Here is a 20,000-nt window from a genome sequence, read left to right as displayed (position 1 = left end):
TAGAATGGTGATCAGGAGAAAACTAATAGACAGAGAAGTACAGTAAATAATATCTGTAACTTAGCAAACAAACACAACAGGGTCCATATCCAATCACAAAGCCCCCTCCCTAAATGTCCAACCAATCACTGGGTTTTTCCCTCCTCAGGTCCAAGTCCCGCCCTAATCCACTTAGTCCCAATAGAAAACGGATCCGTCTTTTACAAATTACATTCATGGCATTTAGCATACGCCTTTATCCAAAGCGACTTACAAAAATACATTTGTTTAAGTAAGTGAATCATCTTTCCAACAGTCATCATTAGACAAAGTAATCAATGCTCACACCAGGGGCCATTGGCAGTTGTAATGCCAGTAGGCTATTTTTATTAATTTTTTAAAATTGATTTCATTAGCAGGAGAGAACTTGTACAGCGAGTTAGCAGGGGTGAAAGAGGTCTTGGGGTTGGGGTTGCCCGCTTGGATGTGACCAGTTTTTGAACATCCTCAGGCGAGAGGGGGAGAAATCTGATAAACCAGAGACTGGGTGTTGCACAGTGGGTTTGGGAGGAGAGGTAGCATTGTTGGTGAGAGGTAGAGGGAAGGAGCTGCTAATGTCATCAACCTTCTTTTCAAAATAGGTGACAAAGTCATCGGCAGACAGAGAGGAGGGAGGAGCGGGAGGAGGAGGGTTGAGGAGTGAGGAAAATGTGGAGAACAGTTTTCTTGGGTCAGAGACAGAGGTGTGAATTTTGGGATGGTAGTATAAGGCTTTACCAGCTGATGCAGATGAGGTGTAGTTGAGGAGGAGAGAGAGATAAGGGTCTAGATCATCAAGCTTGCAGGGTTTCAGACAGCCAGGGAGCGCGTGGAGAGGATGGTGCCGGCCTTGATATCTGTGGACAGAGAGAGTCGACGGATGAGGAAAGAGAGGACAGGAGGGTGGAGGAAGCTGCGTCAGTGGATAGAAGAGAGAAAGATTCAACAGAGGGTAGGGCGGTTAAGACAGAGGAAGAAAGAGTGGTGAGTGAGAGGGTGCGCAGGCCGCGACGAGAAGACACAGTGTGGGTATTCTCAGCCAATGTTCTTGTAGACAAGAACCACGTTTCACCGCGGAGGTCAATGTTCTTGTAAACAAGGTCGATCCACCGGTTCTCTGCAACACGTTAGATTTCATTTTGTGGGCTTTTAGACTAAATGGTCGTCGCAGACCCAGGTCACTCCAACCTTTGTACTCCCCCAGGAGGTGCAAATCCTATTGTCTCCCCTCCTCTTGGTAAAGCCTCTTTTTATGACTTTCCATTTCCCCATCAGTCGGACATTTAAAGTCGCATAAAATTCAACATCTATTCTATCAAATACTAAACCATCAATGAAAACATCCAAACAACAACAGACCCTAAACTCTAACCCCCTAACCCTAATGGAAATACTAAACCATCAATGAAAACATCCAACCAACAACAGACCCAAACCCCAAACCCCTAACCCTAACCAACAACAGACCCTAACCCCCAATCCTAACCCGAACCCCAACCCGCAACCTTAATCCTACTTATTTAACCCTTTCGGGACCTCAAACGCGCAGCTGCGTTTTCAGGGGTTTCCAAAATGTTTTGATCAATATCTCAGTGATAATCCGGCGTAGAAACATGGTTTAAATATCCCCTGAGCCCTCCTGTGACATGCCCTCTCACTTACAGACGGAGCTATTAACCTAGGAACAGCTTGGTACAGGCCCTCCCTGCGTAATTGGTGAATTTGGAAGCAGCCTAGCTTGAGTCGCTCAGACACTGCCTTTTACCGTCGTTGATTGGTCAATTCGCACGTCCATCTTCTTCGCTACACGTGACGTCGGCATTGTCGGTATTGACAAACATTTCAGTGACAGTGACAGAGACAGAAAGCAGAGAAGATGTGTTTACAAGGATCCATTAGAAGTCCTTTTTTATATTCTGTCTAGTATTTTATTCATATTGTATGCCATTTCTGTGTAGCTCAGGACTTCATGAATGAATTTCAAGCACCAAAACAATTCATCCACATGGGTAAAGGTATGTTTTCACATGGGATTTGAAACATTTCTGAAAAACGGATTCGAAATGTTCAGGTTTAGGCCTACTTACCTCTTCACACAGTGCTGTTGGGGTAAACATCTATCACAATCAAGAAAGCTGAGTTTGTACTGAAAATATTGATATGAAACACTTGGGTATTATTTTGTATGGAAGTGACTTCAAATTGAGAAAGAATAAATGTATGTAAAAATGGAGAAAATACCCCTGGTCCCCAAAGGGTTAACCTGCAAAGTGAGGCCTTCTCTTTCCCCCCCCATCAGAACAATGTGGGACCTGTCCATGTTTACAACCCTTGACTGATACATGTCTCTCTCTCTCTTTGTCTCTCTCTCTCTCCCTCCCTCTCTCCCTCTCTCCCCCCCTCCCTCCCTCCCTCCCTCTCTCCCTCCCTCCCTCCCTACCTCTTCTCTCCATCCAATCTCTCTCTCTCTCTTTCCCTCTTTCTCTGTCTTTTTTTCTCTCTCCCTCCCTACCCCCCTCTCTCCCTCTCCCTCCCTCCCTTTCTCCCTCCCTCCCTCTCTCCCTCCCTACCACACTCTCTCCCTCCTTCCCTCTTTCTCTCTCTTTCCCTCCCTTTCCTCCCTCCCTCCCTCCTCTTGCTCTCCGTGCCTCTCTCTCCCTCCCTACCTCTCTCTGCTACTCTACCTACCTCTCTCCCTCCATCCTCTCCCTCCCTCCCTCCCCCACCTCTCTCCCTTTCTCTCTCCCTCCCTCTATCCCTCCCTCCTTCCCTCCTCTCCCTCTCTCCCTCCCTCTTTGCCTCCCTCCCTCCTCTTTCTCCCTCCTTCCCTCCCTCTATCCCTCCCTCTATCCTCTCCCTCCCTCTTTCTCTCTCCCTCCTTCCTCTCTCTCCCTCTCACCATCCATCCCTCCCTCTATCAATCCCTCTATCTCTCCCTCCCTCCCACCTCTCCCTCCCTCCCTTCTTCCTCCCTCTATCCTTCCCACTATCCCTCCCTCTATCCCTCTTTTCCTCCCTCCCTACTCTCTCTCCCTCTCTCCCTCAATCCTCTCCCTCCCTCCCTCACCCCCTCTCTCCCTCCTGTCCCTCCCTCTCTGCTTCTCCCTCCCTCCTTCCTCCCTCTATCCCTCCCTCTCTCCCTCAATCCTCTCCCTCCCTCCCTCCCTGCCCCTCTCTCCCTCCCTATCTCTCTCCCTCTCTCCCTCCTCTCCCTCCATCTTTGCCTCCCTCTCTCCTCTCTCTCCCTCCCTCTATACCTCCTTCTCTGCCTCCCTCCCTCCTCTCTCTCATTCTCTCCCTCCCTCCCTCCTTCCCCCCCTCCTTCCCTCCCTCCCTCTATCCTTCCCTCTATCCTCTCCCTCCCTCTTTCTCCCTCCCTCTCTCCCTCCCTCCCTCCTTCCTCTCCCTCCCTCTCTTTCTCCCTCACTCCCACCTCTCTCTCCCTCTCTCCTTCCTCCCTCTATCAATCCCTCTATCTCTCCCTCTCTCCCTCCCTCCTTCCTCCCTCTATCCTTGCCTCTCTCCCTCCCTATTTCTTTTCCTCTCTCCCTCCTCTCCCTCCCTCTCTGCCTCCCTCCCTCCTCTCTCTCCCTCTCTCCCTCCCTCCTTCATCCCTCTATCCTTCCTCTCCATTCCTCCCTCCCACCCTCTATCACTCCCTCCCTTCCTCTCTCCCTCCCTCTTTCTCCCTCCTTCCCTCTCTCTCTCCCTCCCTCCCTCTCTCCCTCCCTCACTCTTTCTCTCTCTCTCTTTCTTTCACTCCCCTCTCTTTTCTCCCTCCCTCCCTCCTCTTGCTCTCCCTCCGTGCCTCTCTCTCCCTCCCTACCTCTCTCTACTACTCTCCCTCCCTCTCTTCCTACCTCCTTTTTCCCTCTCTCCCTCCCTCTCTCCCTCTATCCTTCCTTTCCCCCCCTCACTCCCTCCCTTCCTCTATACCTCCCGACCTGCATCCCTCCCTCCCTCTTTCCTTCCCTCTCTCCCTCCCTCTATCCTCTTTTTCCCTCTATCTTCTCCCTCTCTCTTTCTCCCTCCCTCTATCCCTCCTCTCCCTCTCTTCCTCCCTCCCTCTATCCCTCCTCCCTCTCTTCCTTCATCCCTCCTCTCTCTCTCCCTCAATCCTCTCCCTCTCTCCCCCCCCTCTCCCTACCTATCTCCCTATCTCCCTCTATCCCTCTCTCTATCTCTCCTTCTTTCCCTCCCTCTATCCTCTCCCTCCCTCTATGCTCTCCCTCCCTCCCTCCTCCCTCTTTCTCTCTCCCTCCCACCCTCCTCTCTCTCCCTCTCACCCTCCATCCCTCCCTCCCTCTATCAATCCCTCTCTCCATCCCTCCCTCTCTCCCTCTATCCTCTCCCTCCCACTTTCTCCGTCCCTCTCTCCCTTCCACCCTCCCTCCCTCCCTCTTCTCTCTCCCTCCCTCCCTCTCTCTCCTACTCTCCCTCCCTCGATTCCTCCTCTCCCTCTCTCGCTCCCTCCCTCCATCCTCTATCTCCCTCTCTCCCTCCCTCCTTCATCCCTCTCACCCTCTATCCTCTCCTTAACTCTTTCTCCCTCTTGCCTCCCTCCTTCCTCCCTCTATCCCTCCCTCCCTCCCTCCTTCCCCCCTCTATCCCCCCCTCCCTCTCTCCCTCCCTCCCTCTCTCCCTCTTTCTCCCTCTCTCCCCCCCTCCCTCTATCCCTCTATCCCTCCCTCTTTCTCCCTCCCTCCTCTCCCTCCCTCCCTCTCTCTCTCTCCCTCCCTCCTCTCTCTATCCCTCCCTCCCTCCCTCCCTCCTTTTCTCTCTCCCTCTTTCCCTCCCTCCCTCTCCCTTTCTCCCTCCCTCTACCACTACCTCCCCTCTCTCTCTCTCTCTCTCTCTCCCTCCCTCTCCTCCCTTCCTCTTTCTTCCTCTCTCTCTCCCTCCCTCCCTCCCTCCCGTCTGTAGTGAATGGAGTGGATGTTTTCCTGCCACCAGAGCCCAAGACCAGAGCCCAGGACCAGTTCTTCCAATGTGAGTGTGTTTCTCCTGAAGTAGCTGACAGTTTCTCTCTCTCTTTATCTCTCCCTCCCTCCCTCTCTCTGTTCTTCCCTCCTCTCCCTCCCTCCCTCCCTCCCTCCATTGATCCTCTCCACAAACCCTGAGACACAACTAGAGATCTCTAGGAGAGGGAGAGACTCATCAAAGACAGCCTACATATCTGACTCTCCCTCTCTCTCCCCCCTCTCTCTCTCTCTTTCTCTCTCCTCTCTCTCTCTCCCTCTCTCTCTCTCTCCCTCCATCCCTCTCTCTTTTTATCTTCCTCCGTCCCCCTCTCTCTTCCTCCTTTCTCTCTCTCTCTCTCCCTCTCTCTTTCTTTCTCCTCTCTCTCTCTCCCTCCATCCCTCTCTCTCTCCCTCCATCCCTCTCTCTCTTTCTCTTCCTCCGTCCCCTCCATCCCTCTCTCTCTCTCTCTCTCTCTCCTCTCTCTCTCTCCTTCCCTCCCTCTCTCTCTTTCTCTTCCTCCATCTCTCTCTATCTTCCTCCTCTCTCTCTTTCTCTTCCTCCGTCTCTCTCTCTCTATCTTCCTCCTCTCTCTCTCTCTCTCTCCTCACTCTCTCTCTCTCTCTCCTCTCTCTCTCTCTCCCTCCCTCCCTCTCTCTCTTTCTCTTCCTCCGTCTCTCTCTATCTTCCTCCTCTCTCTCTCCCTCTCTCTTTCTCTCTCCTCTCTCTCTCTCCCTCCCTCCATCCCTCTCTCTTTCTCTTCCTCCATCCCCCTCTCTGTTCCTTCTCTCTATCTCCCCTCTCTCTCTCCCTCTCTCTCTCTCTCTTCCTCTGTCCCACTCTCTCCCCCCTCTCCTCTCTCCCCTCTCTCTCTCTCTCCTCTCTCTCTCTCTTCCTCCGTCCCTCTCTCTCTTCCTCTGTCCCACTCTCTCCCCCCTCTCCTCTCTCCCCTCTCTCTCTCTCTCTCTCTCTCTCTTTCTCTTCCTCCGTCCCCCTCTCTCTTCCTCCTCTCTCTCTTATTCTCCCTCTCTCTCTTCCTCTCTCTCTTCTCTCTCTCTCCCTCCATCCCTTTCTCTCTTTCTCTTCCTCTGTCCCCCTCTCTCTTCCTCCTCTTTCTCTCTCTCTCTCCTCTTTTTCTCTCTCTCCTCTCTTTCTCTCTCTCTCTCCCCCTCTCTCTCTCTCTCTCTCTCTCCCCTCTCCTCTCTCTCTCTTTCTCTCTCCTCTCTCTCTCTCCCTCCATCACTCTCTCTCTTTCTCTTCCTCCGTCCCCCTCTCTCTCTCTCCTCTCTCTCTCTCTCTCCCTCCCTCCCTCCCTCCCTCTGCTCTTCCCCCAGATGCCTGTGAGCTCACACTGGACCCAAACACAGCACACAGAGAACTCGCTCTGTCTGAGGAGAACAGAAAGGTGACACGGAGGAGAGAGGAGCAGCCGTATCCTGATCACCCAGAGAGATTTGAGGGCTGTCTACAGGTGCTGTGTAGAGAGGGTCTGACTGGGCGCCGTTACTGGGAGGTAGAGTGGAGTGGGAGGTGGGCTGATATAGGAGTGACATATAAAGGAATCAGCAGGAGAGGAGGGGGTAATGACTGTGTGTTGGGATTAAATGACAAGTCCTGGAGTCTGAGCTGCTCTGGTAACAGTTACTCCGCCTGGCACAATAAGAAGAACACTGTCATACCTGTCCCCTCCTCTGGCTCCCACAGAGTAGGAGTGTATCTGGACTGGCCGGCCGGCACTCTGTCCTTCTACAGCGTCTCCTCTGACACACGGACCCTCCTGCACACATTCCACTCCACATTCACTGAGCCCCTCTACCCAGGGTTTTGGGTTTTGGACTATGGCTCTTCAGTGACCCTGTGTAAACTAGTCTCAGGGAGATCACACTGAACACCAAAGGCTCAAAGATAACGGATCAGAACATGATGCAGTTGGATAGTGGTGTGTTTTCACTGAGATGTTGGATGTACAGATGTTCTCTCTCCCAGTGTGTAGGGTGTTGTGTGTTGTGTGTAGTTATATTTTTTCTTACTGTATATATATATATATATATATATATATTATTATTAAAAAATGCATCTGATAGTGAAATAGACTACAGGTACAGAAAATATGTATATATTTGTTTATATATGTTTGTTTGTTTTTGATGGAAATGCAACTGATAGTGAAACAATCTAGATGAATGATTAGATGATCAAATCAGACTGATGATGAACTCTGAGAATAACACAGGAGAGAGTGTCTGTATGTATATAAGAGTTGGTTAGATTGGGTGTTTGAGTTGTGATGCTGGATTACGTTGCTGTGTGTAAGATAGCAGGGAGTGGATTTGAAGACAGCTCTCCTTCTCTGTCAGTACAACATGGACAGTGTCTTCAGAACATCCTAATCTACACAGTGTGTAATTGATTCCTATGCAAATCAGAGACCCTATGAAAACAAAGATATTTATTCTGAAATGACATGAACTATTATCCTTGCATTAAGATAGACTCAATTCAACTTATTCAGTGATTTGTTGATGACATTTTTGCATTTTAGCTAATTTTAAGACTGTCATAGCAAAAGGTCTGAATACTTATGTACATGAAGTATTTCTGTATTTCAGTTTTAATAAATGTACTGAAATTTCAATTTGGGGAATTCAATTTTTCATTCTGGGGTATTGTGTGTGAATTGATGGCAAAATATTTTAATTTAATCCATTTTAAATTCAGTCTTTAACACAAGAAAATGTGTAAAAAGTGAAGGGGTCTGAATACCTTCAGAAGGCGCTGTACATGTTTTGAACTTCACTTTCCATGCATTCCTTCATTTTTATATAGTAATCATCTAGTACAGTAATATCTGTGGACTGTCATGCCATGGGAGGCATGGCTCTCATGAGAAGACTTCACCTGTCCACTGCAGTACCGCTCCCTGCCATGGGAGGCATGGCTCTCATGAGAAGACTTCACCTGTCCCCTGCAGTACCTCTCCCTGCCATGGGAGGCATGGCTCTCATGAGAAGACTTCACCTGTCCCCTGCAGTACCGCTCCCTGCCATGGGAGGCGTGGCTCTCATGAGAAGACTTCACCTGTCCCCTGCAGTACCGCTCCCTGCCATGGGAGGCGTGGCTCTCATGAGAAGACTTCACCTGTCCCCTGCAGTACCGCTCCCGGCCATGGGAGGCATGGCTCTCATGAGAAGACTTCACCTGTCCCCTGCAGTACCGCTCCCTGCCATGGGAGGCATGGCTCTCATGAGAAGACTTCACCTGTCCCCTGCAGTACCGCTCCCTGCCATGGGAGGCATGGCTCTCATGAGAAGACTTCACCTGTCCCCTGCAGTACCGCTCCCTGCCATGGGAGGCATGGCTCTCATGAGAAGACTTCACCTGTCCCCTGCAGTACCGCTCCCGGCCATGGGAGGCGTGGCTCTCATGAGAAGACTTCACCTGTCCCCTGCAGTACCGTTCCCTGCCATGGGAGACGTGGCTCTCATGAGAAGACTTCACCTGTCCCCTGCAGTACCGTTCCCTGCCATGGGAGGCATGGCTCTCATGAGAAGACTTCACCTGTCGCCTGCAGTACCTCTGACCCCAGACCCCCAGACCTCCAGACCCCCAGACCCCCAGACCCCTGTCCCCCAGACCTCTAGCCCTCAGATGGGGGCACCACCTGGTGGTCATTTACTAGTATTACAACAACAGAGAGATTAGAATCCAGCCAGTTAGCAATAAGCACTGAATCCTAAAAACCCAGAATTTGAACCTGAAATATTCTTTATAACATAACAGATCTTTTATAATGGAACAGTGTAATAGAACATTAGTGTAATAGAACAGTGTAATAGAAAAGTGTAATAGAACATCAGTGTAATAGAACATTAGTGTAATAAAACATTAGTGTAATAGAACATTATTGTAATAGAACAGTGTAATAGAACATTAGTGTAATAGAACATTAGTGTAATAGAACAGTGTAATAGAACATCAGTGTAATAGAACATTAGTGTAATAGAACAGTGTAATAGAACAGTGTAATACAACATCAGTGTAATAGAACATTAGTGTAAGAGAACATCAGTGGAAAGTGGACGTTTTCTTTCCGGTGTTAACACTTCCCTTAGCAACGTCATGACAACCCAGATGTGCAGACAGGCCTAGGAGACGAGTTAACCCTGACCCTAACTCTGACCCTGACCCTGACCCTAACCCTAACTCTAACCCTAACCCTATCTCTAACTCTAACCCTTAACCCGGACCTTGACCCGGACCTCAACCCTAACGCTAACCCCAACTCTAACCCTAACCCTAACCTCAACCCCAATCCTAAACTTAACCCTAACCTCAACCCTAACCCAAACCCAATCCCAAACCCAAACCCCAACACTAACCCTAACCCTAATTCTAACCCTGACCCTAACCCTAACCCAACCATAACTACAACCCTGGCCCTGGCCCGGGCCTTGACACTGACCCAGCCCTAATCCCAACCCTAACCCGGACCTTAACAACAATCTTGACCCTGACCCTAATCCAAATCAACGATAGAGTTTGAGTGACTTTGACCTGTGTCTGTGCATAACCCAACACATTTATGTGTTGGTAACAGTCCCCTAATCTAACCCTGACTCAGACTCTGACTCTAACCCAACCATAACTACAACCCTGGCCCTGGCCCGGGCCTTGACACTGACCCAGCCCTAACCCTAACCCTAACCCTGTCCTTAACCCTATCCCTGACCCTGAGCCTAACCCTGAGAGAGAGAGAGGGAAGGAGGGAGGGTGAGAAGGAGGGGGGGAGGAAAGGAGGAGAGGGAGGGGGGGGAGGAAAGGAGGAGACAGAGGGAGAGGGGGGAGAGAGGGAGGGGGAGGAGAGGGGGAGAGGGAGGAGAGGAGGGAAGGAGGGAGGGGGTTGAGAGGGGGAGAGGGAGGAGAGGAGGGAAGGAGGGAGGGGAGGAGAAAGAGAGAGACAGAGAGAAAGAGAGAGACAGAGAGAAGGAGGGGAGGGGGGGAGGGAGGGACGGAGGGGGAGAGAGAGAGAGAGACATTGTTTTGATGTGTTTTGACGTTGAGTGGCGAGAGAGAGAGGGAAGGAGGGAGGGAGACAAGGAGGAGCATGAGAGGGAGCTGGGAGGAATGTAGGGTGGAGCATTACTCTCACACACACATACATGCATGCACACACACACACACACACATGCACACACACACCACTCCCCCGACAGTGACAGAGACACAGAACAAGGAAGTGTTCCCGCCCGCAAGCACAAACACTTCTAGGAAAACAAAACATACAATATCTCTGACACACACACACACACACACACACACACACACACACACACACACACTGTAGCGGCCTTCCAAAGTTTCTTAAAATCCAAATTAAGGCCGTGGATCGAGTGAACAGGTGGTCCCTTTCAAACACACTTCCGACACTTTCTTTCGAAAAATAATTCCCATTCAACCCAAAGGCCTACCAGTGACGTATATTCCATCTTTACCGTAAAACTAAGAGTAAACAGTCATATACATTCAAAATCGTACCAAAGAATAATTATAGAACAACTATATATTAATATTAATATATATATTTATACATATATATAAGAATATTATTCTTAAGGGCATGATTATGCATATTAATGTCAAAATATCAAAATGGCTACGACACTAACCCTAACCCTGACCCTAACCCTAAGCCCTAAGTCTCATATAGACACACACAGACACAGACACAGACACACACACACACACATTCTCACACAGACACACACGCACGCACGCACACACACACACACACACACACACACACACACACGCACACTCCAGCAGGTGAATCCGTGCCCCATATGTGCATCATCAGGTGATCCAATGTGAACAAACAGGTTCATACAAGGAAGAAGAGTGTCTGAAATATGTTTGATCGTCATCAACAAAATACCAACTGGAGAGAAGTTGATGTAGGAGGTGCATCCATGCCCCAGAAGGTGACACAATGTGGACAAACTAGTTCATCCAGGGGAGAGCTGCATCAGTGAGGAGCCAGACAGAGAGCAGAGCTGAGCACTGAGGTGGGAGACAGACCACCGTACAACCACAACCACACACACTCACACACACACACACACACACACACACACACACACACACACACACACACTGTGTGGCAACATGTGAGGTGCTCTCTTCATGAGCTCATGCTGTGTTGTGACACTTTGATGTTCTTAGCCCCACTGACACTTGTTTCCCCCTACCTTGATTGTGTGTGTAGTAGTAGTTGTGTGTATGGTCCAGGCCCCGGGGCAGGTAAGACAGAGGCCTCTACACTCTCTCACGTAGGTGGAACTGTTGTCTAGATACACTAGGAAAGGGGTGGTTGCCAACCATGTACATTTTGATGTCCTTGGTTAGAGTAGTTTAGTTAGTCAGGGAGACAGTATTTTGAGTTGTGGATGTTTAGTTAGGGTCAGTTAGTAGCCTCTCCTAACTCTCCTAGATTTGTGTTACTTTCTTTTCTTTGGCAACACCCGTGTCCCCTTGGCCTGTGGGCTGCTAGTGTTGTGTGTGTCCGTTGTGTTGTGTGTACACTGCCCGTACCCCCCCCTATTATTTACAATATTATATATTAATATATTATTATTTACCCTAACCCTAACGCTAACCCTAACCCTGAACCTAACCTTAACCCTCACCCTAAGCCCTGACCCTGACCCTATCCCTAACCGTAACCCTTTTCCTAACCCTCACCCTAACCCTGAACCTAATCTTAACCCTAACCCTAACCCCTGACCCTGACCCTGACGCTAACCATAAGCCCTTGACCCCAACCCGGACCATGGCCCGGACATTAACCCTGACCCTGCACACAGACACGCACACATATGCACACACACACAGTCTCTCTCTCTCTCTCACACACACACACACACACACTGTGTGGCATCCTGATGAGGTGTGTGTGTGGGAGGGAGCTGAGAGAAAGGTAGGGTGGACTGGTCTGACAGCATTACTCTCTCTCACACACACACACACACACACACACACACACACACACAGCAAGCTTTAGCACGGATGGAGTTTCAGTGAGGAGGCAGACATGTTGCAATAAAAACAACCTTTGTGGGTCATTTTATTGGTTCAGATCTCACCAAACCTCCCAATGGCCACAACAGCCCTCACTTAAAAACCCTCCCAGGTGACATGATTAACCCTAACCCTAACCCTAACCCTCCCAGGTGACATGATTAACCCTAACCCTAACCCTAACCCTCCCAGGTGACATGATTAAACCTAACCCTAACCCTCCCAGGTGACATGATTAACCCTAACCCTAACCCTAACCCTCCCAGGTGACATGATTAACCCTAACCCTAACCCTCCCAGGTGACATGATTAACCCTAACCCTAACCCTAACCCTCCCAGGTGACATGATTAACCCTAACCCTAACCCTCCCAGGTGACATGATTAACCCTAACCCTAACCCTAACCCTCCCAGGTGACATGATTAACCCTAACCCTAACCCTAACCCTCCCAGGTGACATGATTAACCCTAACCCTAACCCTAACCCTCCCAGGTGACATGATTAACCCTAACCCTAACCCTCCCAGGTGACATGATTAACCCTAACCCTAACCCTAACCCTCCCAGGTGACATGATTAACCCTAACCCTAACCCTAACCCTCCCAGATGACATGATTAACCCTAACCCTAACCCTAACCCTCCCAGGTGACATGATTAACCCTAACCCTCCCAGGTGACATGATTAACCCTAACCCTAACCCTAACCCTCCCAGGTGACATGATTAACCCTAACCCTCCCAGGTGACATGATTAACCCTAACCCTAACCCTCCCAGGTGACATGATTAACCCTAACCCTAACCCTAACCCTCCCAGGTGACATGATTAACCCTAACCCTAACCCTAACCCTCCCAGGTGACATGATTAACCCTAACTCTAACCCTAACCCTCCCAGGTGACATGATTAACCCTAACCCTAACCCTAACCCTCCCAGGTGACATGATTAACCCTAACCCTCCCAGGTGACATGATTAACCCTAACCCTCCCAGGTGACATGATTAACCCTAACCCTCCCAGGTGACATGATTAACCCTAACCCTAACCCTAACCCTCCCAGGTGACATGATTAACCCTAACCCTAACCCTCCCAGGTGACATGATTAACCCTAACCCTAACCCTAACCCTCCCAGGTGACATGATTAACCCTAACCCTAACCCTAACCCTCCCAGGTGACATGATTAACGAGGGACAAACCAAGTAAGAGGGGAGCTCCACAATGTACACAAACCCAACGACATCATCTAACATCTGTTTTTACACATAATCACACATAACCAAGTATCACAGGTAGGTAAAAACAAACAACCACTGTTAGGCTATGGTAAGTGCAAAGGACACAGTATATTCTCCAGCCACAAATCCCATCCCCCCCGTTCAATTAACAATGGGAGCCTCCGGAACTATATAGGCTGTCCCTGTGGTCTGAGGACTCCTTTTGCTGGTGAACCAGGAACTGCAATCACAACCAGGTGAGTATAGACACACATTCTACACTTCATTCATCTCCCATATACAATGGAAAATGTAGAACACCAACGTTTCACAATAACTCAACAATGTTCTTTCTAGTTAATGTTATTTCCAGCTGTGAGTATGTAGTTAATTAACTTAGATGAAGAAAGGAAGCTGCAGAGGTCCGGATGAGTCAGTTTAATCGTCTTTAATTAATCATAACTTCATCATTACAATCCACGGCCAGATGTGGGGGCTCCTATACAGTCAATAATGTCCCCCCCCTTCTAGTCTAGCTGTTCAGTCTTATATACAGTACAGCATGCCTTATCTTACAGAACAGCATGTACTATCTTCCAGATTTGGGCATGGAATTCCCAGGTCTTCATTATTCTAGACATTTTCAACCTATACGGTGGTGATGTTCATAGCCTTAACCAAATAAGGCTATTCCCAGCACTATCTCTCCCGTACCATCCCGTACCGTCTCCTCAATCTACAGTGGCCAACTGCATGCTGCATCTTCCATTGGGCACAACACTGTATGCTTATTCATAACACATCAGGCCTTCTTCTGGTCAGAGCAAAATACACTACAAGTACCAATGTGTTAGCCGCGTACTCAAACCTTTTATTCTTTACAGAACCGCCCCTCATGACTGCCCAACAACCACAGACCCAGGAGTCCTCCCCTGCGTTGCACAAGCACTTAAACACAGCATACACCCTGGACTGATCTGGGTGGATGGACTGATCTCTGACCCTGACTCTGACAGTGTGTGTGTGTGTGTGTGTGTGTGTGTGTGTGTGTGTGTGTGTGTGTGTGTGTGTGTGTGGCGTGCATGCTGTGTGTGTGTGTGTGTGTGTGTGCATGCATTCTGTGTGTGTGGCGTGCATTCTGTGTGTGTGGCGTGCATGCTGTGTGTGTGTGTGTGTGTGTGTGTGTGTGTGTGTGTGTGTGTGTGTGTCTGTGGCATGCATGCTGTGTGTGTGTGTGGCATGCATGCTGTGTGTGTGTGTGTGTGTGTGTGTGTGTGTGTGTGTGTTTTCTTTCTTTCTTTTCGGATGTACATGTGTACTTGTGTACGTGTGTGTGCTTGTAAGATATTGCGTATATGTGTGAGCTGTCTGGTAAAAAAGCTGTCTGCTAAAAGTGTGTGTGTGTGTGTGTGTGTGTGTGTGTGTGTGTGTGTGTGTGTGTGTGTGTGTGTGTGTGTGTGTGTGTGTGTGTGTGTGTGTGTGTGTGTGTGTGTGTGCACGTTATTACGTTGTTGTGTTGTTTTTTTCTGACAGAGAGAGAGAGAGAGAGGGAAGGAGGGAGGGTGAGAAGGAGGAGAGGGAGGGGGGGAGGAAAGGAGGAGACGGAGAGAGGGAGGGGGAGGAGAGGGGGAGAGGGAGGAGAGGAGGGGAGGGGGTTGAGAGGGGGTGAGGGAGGAGAGGAGGGAAGGAGGGAGGGGAGGAGAAAGAGAGAGACAGAGAGAAAGAGAGAGACAGAGAGAAGGAGGGGAGGGGGGGAGGGAGGGACGGAGGGGGAGAGAGAGAGAGAGACATTGTTTTGATGTGTTTTGACGTTGAGTGGCGAGAGAGAGAGGGAAGGAGGGAGGGAGACAAGGAGGAGCATGAGAGGGAGCTGGGAGGAATGTAGGGTGGAGCATTACTCTCACACACACATACATGCATGCACACACACACACACACACACACACACATGCACACACACACCACTCCCCCGACAGTGACAGAGACACAGAACAAGGAAGTGTTCCCGCCCGCAAGCACAAACACTTCTAGGAAAACAAAACGTACAATATCTCTGACACTCTGCTGTGGAATGTAGGGTGGAGCATTACTCTCACACACACACACACACACACACACACACACACACACACACTGTAGCGGCCATCCAAAGTTTCTTAAAATCCAAATTAAGGCCGTGGATCGAGTGAACAGGTGGTCCCTTTCAAACACACTTCCGACACTTTCTTTCGAAAAATAATTCCCATTCAACCCAAAGGCCTACCAGTGACGTATATTCCATCTTTACCGTAAAACTAAGAGTAAACAGTCATATACATTCAAAATCGTACCAAAGAATAATTATAGAACAACTATATATTAATATTAATATATATATTTATACATATATATAAGAATATTATTCTTAAGGGCATGATTATGCATATTAATGTCAAAATATCATAATGGCTACGACACTAACCCTAACCCTGACCCTAACCCTAAGCCCTAAGTCTCATATAGACACACACAGACACAGACACACACACACACACACATTCTCACACGCACGCACGCACACACACACACACCCACACACACACACACACACGCACACTCCAGCAGGTGAATCCGTGCCCCATATGTGCGTCATCAGGTGATCCAATGTGAACAAACAGGTTCATACAAGGAAGAAGAGTGTCTGAAATATGTTTGATCGTCATCAACAAAATACCAACTGGAGAGAAGTTGATGTAGGAGGTGCATCCATGCCCCAGAAGGTGACACAATGTGGACAAACTAGTTCATCCAGGGGAGAGCTGCATCAGTGAGGAGCCAGACAGAGAGCAGAGCTGAGCACTGAGGTGGGAGACAGACCACCGTACAACCACAACCACACACACACACACAACCACACACACACACACACACACTCACACACACACACACACACACACACTGTGTGGCAACATGTGAGGTGCTCTCTTCATGAGCTCATGCTGTGTTGTGACACGTTGATGTTCTTAGCCCCACTGACACTTGTTTCCCCCTGCCTTGATTGTGTGTGTGTGTGTGTGTGTGTGTGTGTAGTAGATGTGTGTATGGTCCAGGCCCCGGGGCAGGTAAGACAGAGGCCTCTATACTCTCACACGTAGGTGGAACTGTTGTCTAGATACACTAGGAAAGGGGTGGTTGCCAACCATGTACATTTTGATGTCCTTGGTTAGAGTAGTTTAGGTAGTCAGGGAGGCAGTATTTTGAGTTGTGGATGTTTAGTGAGGGTCAGTTAGTAGCCTCTCCTAACTCTCCTAGACTTTTGTTACTTTCTTTTCGTTGGCAACACCCGTGTCCCCTTGGCCTGTGGGCTGCTAGTGTTGTGTGTGTCCGTTGTGTTGTGTGTACACTGCCCGTACACCCCCCCCCCCCCCTATTATTTACAATATACCACTATTTGAGTTCACTCCATCCTTGTCTGGTCTCCTTTATTTCACACCAACGCGTTCAAGATTCCTGCCTTCAGTTGGTCAAATCTGTTACGCACTTCCCTTTTACCCTAGACACAACTGAGTCGTAACACACACACATACACACACACACAGTATACACACACACACAGTATACACACACACGCACACACACACACATTATCACGGACACACACAAACACTCTCTCACAGACACACGCACACACACACACACAGTCTCACACACACACTCTCTCTCTCTCTCACAAACACACACACACACACACACACGCACACACACAAGCATGCACACACACACTCTCTCTCACACACACACACACACACACACACATACACTGTGTGGCAACCTGATGAGGTGTGTGTGGGAGGGAGCTGAGAGCAACGGAGGGTGGACTAGTCTGACAGCTTTACGCTCACACACACCCACACCCACACACACACACACCCATACAGTATCCATGCCCCAGAAGGTGACACAATGTGGACAAACTAGTTCATTCAGGGGAGAGAGCTGCATCAGTGAGGAGCCAGACAGAGAGCAGAGCTGAGCACTGAGGTGGGAGACAGATCACAACCGTAAGTTGATGTTTTTCATTGTTTTTCACCGTCTAATATGATTCGGATGAACTCACATGCCTTTGTGTCGCGTCACAGAATGATGGAACCCTAAAATAGTACGCTAGCCAACTGTTTGTGACCAGCCTGTTAAGGAAGCCTCAACCTGGTTTTGTCCAGCTGACTGTGATCTAGTAGGTTCAACTACATGAGGCCCTAGATAACAATAGATAATAATGACTGTGTCTAGACTAGTCAACAGTCTTTACACAGGTCACTATTGACCAACCAGCAGAGCTGTAAGACTGACAGACAGACTGTGTGAGTGTTGAATACTCTCCTCTGTGAAGAGTCAATCAGTTGGTTTACTGTATGTTTTGTTTTTTCTAATAGACTCCATGCTCTCTGCCATTTTGCTGCACACACGACCAGACTGAGTGTCAGAGATAAGTTTTGAAAAAACGTAAGTTCTGTAAGTTTTGTTTTCCTAGAAGTGTTTGTGCTTGTGGGCGTGAAAACTTCCTTCTTCTGTGTCTCTGTAACTGTCGGGGAGTGGTGTGTGTGTGTGTGTGTGTGTGTGTGTGTGTGTGTGTGTGTGTGTGTGTGTGTGTGTGTGTGTGTGTGAGAGTAATGCTCCACCCTACATTCCTCTCAGCTCCCTCCCACACACACCTCATCAGGTTGCCACACAGTGTGTGTGTGTGTATGTGTGTAAAGGAGCGTTCTTTCCCCCCCCCCTCCCTCTCTTCTTTCTCTCCCTCCCTCCTTCCCTCTCTCTCTCTCTCTTTGTCTCTCTCTTTCTCCTCCCCTCCCTCCTTCCCTCCTCTCCTCCCTCCCCCCTCTCCTCCCCCTTACTCCTCCCCCTCCCTCCCTCCCCCCTCTCCCTCTGTCTCCTCCTTTCCTCCCCCCCCCTCCCTCTCCTCCTTTCCTCCCCTCCTCCCTCTCCTCCTTTCCTCCCTCCCCTCCCCTCCTTCTCTTCTCTACAGACACACACACACACACACACACACACACACACACACACACACACACACACACATACACACACACACACAGCCTATTAATCTGTCAGGCTAACTTACTAACAATCTTTTGTGGAATAATTGAACTGCTGTGGGACATTTAAACACTTTCAAAACATTAAAGCTTTGGCTTATTTCAATTCACATTTCTGGAAAATGTAAACAGTGGTGGAAAGCACATGTTTCCTCAGAGCATGTGTGGTGCACTACATAATCATCATAATCATAATACATCCTTGTGACTTGGTGCAATAATGCATTAAAATGTAACTAGTTTTTTAATTATGGTTCAAATCCCACCTGACCTAAGAGTTACTTTAACTTTACAATATGTCAAGAAAGTATATTGCTAAAACATTGGGCAAACATGTGAGTCAAACAAGCTCTGGAATACCTCAAAGGGTTAATGGGTGTGTGTGTCAGCCAAGTGCAGGCCAGTAAAATGATGTGTTACTGAGTTTATCCAGCTTTGAATATGGGAGAGAAATTTTGTAGCCATTTTGTAGCCATTTTGTCAAGGCTAAGGCGGCCATCTTGGTTTAGCATCATGGCATCGAGAGGGATGAGGGGTCATACCACCACAGCCTCTTCCCTTCTTGATCTGATCCATCTAGATTGACTTGAAGTAATCAACACGTGTTTGATACCATTCCTCATTCCATTCCATGCGTTCCACTGATCCCGTCCTCCGATGTCCACCTCCACTGGTACACATATACATAGTCTCTTCTTCAATACGACTCCATTTGATATGTGCAGTGATTCAGTGGTAAAGAGGGTCAGGTCACACACAGGTCAGGTCCCTGTGACTCAATTCCTCACAGCAGTATCCCTAAAACACCAACACCCCCTGTGATGGAGATCAGTCCATCACAGGTTGGGAGTGTATGGGTGTGTTTGTGTGCAGGGGTGTATGTTGTGTTTAGGTGCTTGTGCAACGCAGGGGAGGACTCATGGGTCTGCGGTTGTTGGGCAGTCATGAGGGGCGGTTCTGTAAAGAATAAAAGGTATGAGTATTGCTGGAATTATCAAGTCATTTTGATTCATCTTTTGTGGCAATAAATGGATATATTTTTCTAAAGAAAGTGTCGGAAGTGTGTTTGAAAGGGACCACCTGTTCACTCGATCCACGGCGTTCATTTGGATTTTAAGAAACTTTGGAAGGTGTGTGTGTGTGTATGTGTATGTATGTGTGTGTGTGTGTGTGTGTGTGCGTGTGTACGTGTGTGCGCGCGCGTGTGTGTGTGTGTGTGTGTGAGGGGCGGGGCAGGGGGCGGGGCGTCGCTGTCTCACCTGTCGCCACGGGAACCGTGCTTCCCTTCCACCTCCGAGAGCCAGCCAGGAGGGGGACAGGAGGAGGGAGAGAGAGAGGAGAGAGTTAGTCATCTTGGTGAGGGCGTCCCTGTGGGGGGGGGGGAGGGGAGGGGGGAGGGTTAGGGTTACATGAGGGAGAGAGAGAGAGGAGAGAGTTAGTCATCTTGGTGAGGGCGTCCCTGTGGGGGGGGGAGGGGAGGGGGGAGGGTTAGGGTTACATGAGGGAGAGAGAGAGAGGAGAGAGTTAGTCATCTTGGTGAGGGCGTCCCTGTGTTGGGGGGGGGAGGGGAGGGGGGAGGGATAGGGTTACATGAGGGAGAGAGAGAGAGGAGAGAGTTATTCATCTTGGTGAGGGCGTCCCTGTGTTGGGGGGGG

General features: G+C 49.2%; 3 protein-coding genes across 11 annotated transcripts in view; 2 read left to right on the top strand and 1 right to left on the bottom strand.

The window, feature by feature from the left end:
* Positions 1–7,612, top strand: part of LOC310823924 (tripartite motif-containing protein 16-like) — a gene marked incomplete at its 5' end in the record, with an annotated part of 11,923 nt that extends 4,311 nt beyond the window's left edge. Inside the window, 2 exons of the mRNA XM_083696865.1 lie at positions 4,942–5,007; positions 6,312–7,612. Of these exons, the coding sequence (XP_083552991.1) occupies positions 4,942–5,007; positions 6,312–6,865 (620 nt within the window). The 3' untranslated portion in view covers positions 6,866–7,612. The remainder of the gene's footprint in view (positions 1–4,941; positions 5,008–6,311) is intronic.
* LOC310823633 (uncharacterized protein) overlaps positions 1–20,000 on the bottom strand; it is a gene marked incomplete at its 3' end in the record, with an annotated part of 277,614 nt that overhangs the window by 22,906 nt on the left and 234,708 nt on the right. The window lies entirely within an intron of this gene.
* The window catches only part of LOC310823880 (uncharacterized protein), a 417,085-nt gene that overhangs the window by 293,363 nt on the left and 103,722 nt on the right, over positions 1–20,000 (top strand). The window lies entirely within an intron of this gene.

Source organism: Argentina silus (assembly GCF_951799395.1).
Source record: "Argentina silus genome assembly, chromosome: Y".
Taxonomy (NCBI): domain Eukaryota; kingdom Metazoa; phylum Chordata; class Actinopteri; order Argentiniformes; family Argentinidae; genus Argentina; species Argentina silus.
This window is presented reverse-complemented; position numbering and strand designations above follow the sequence as displayed.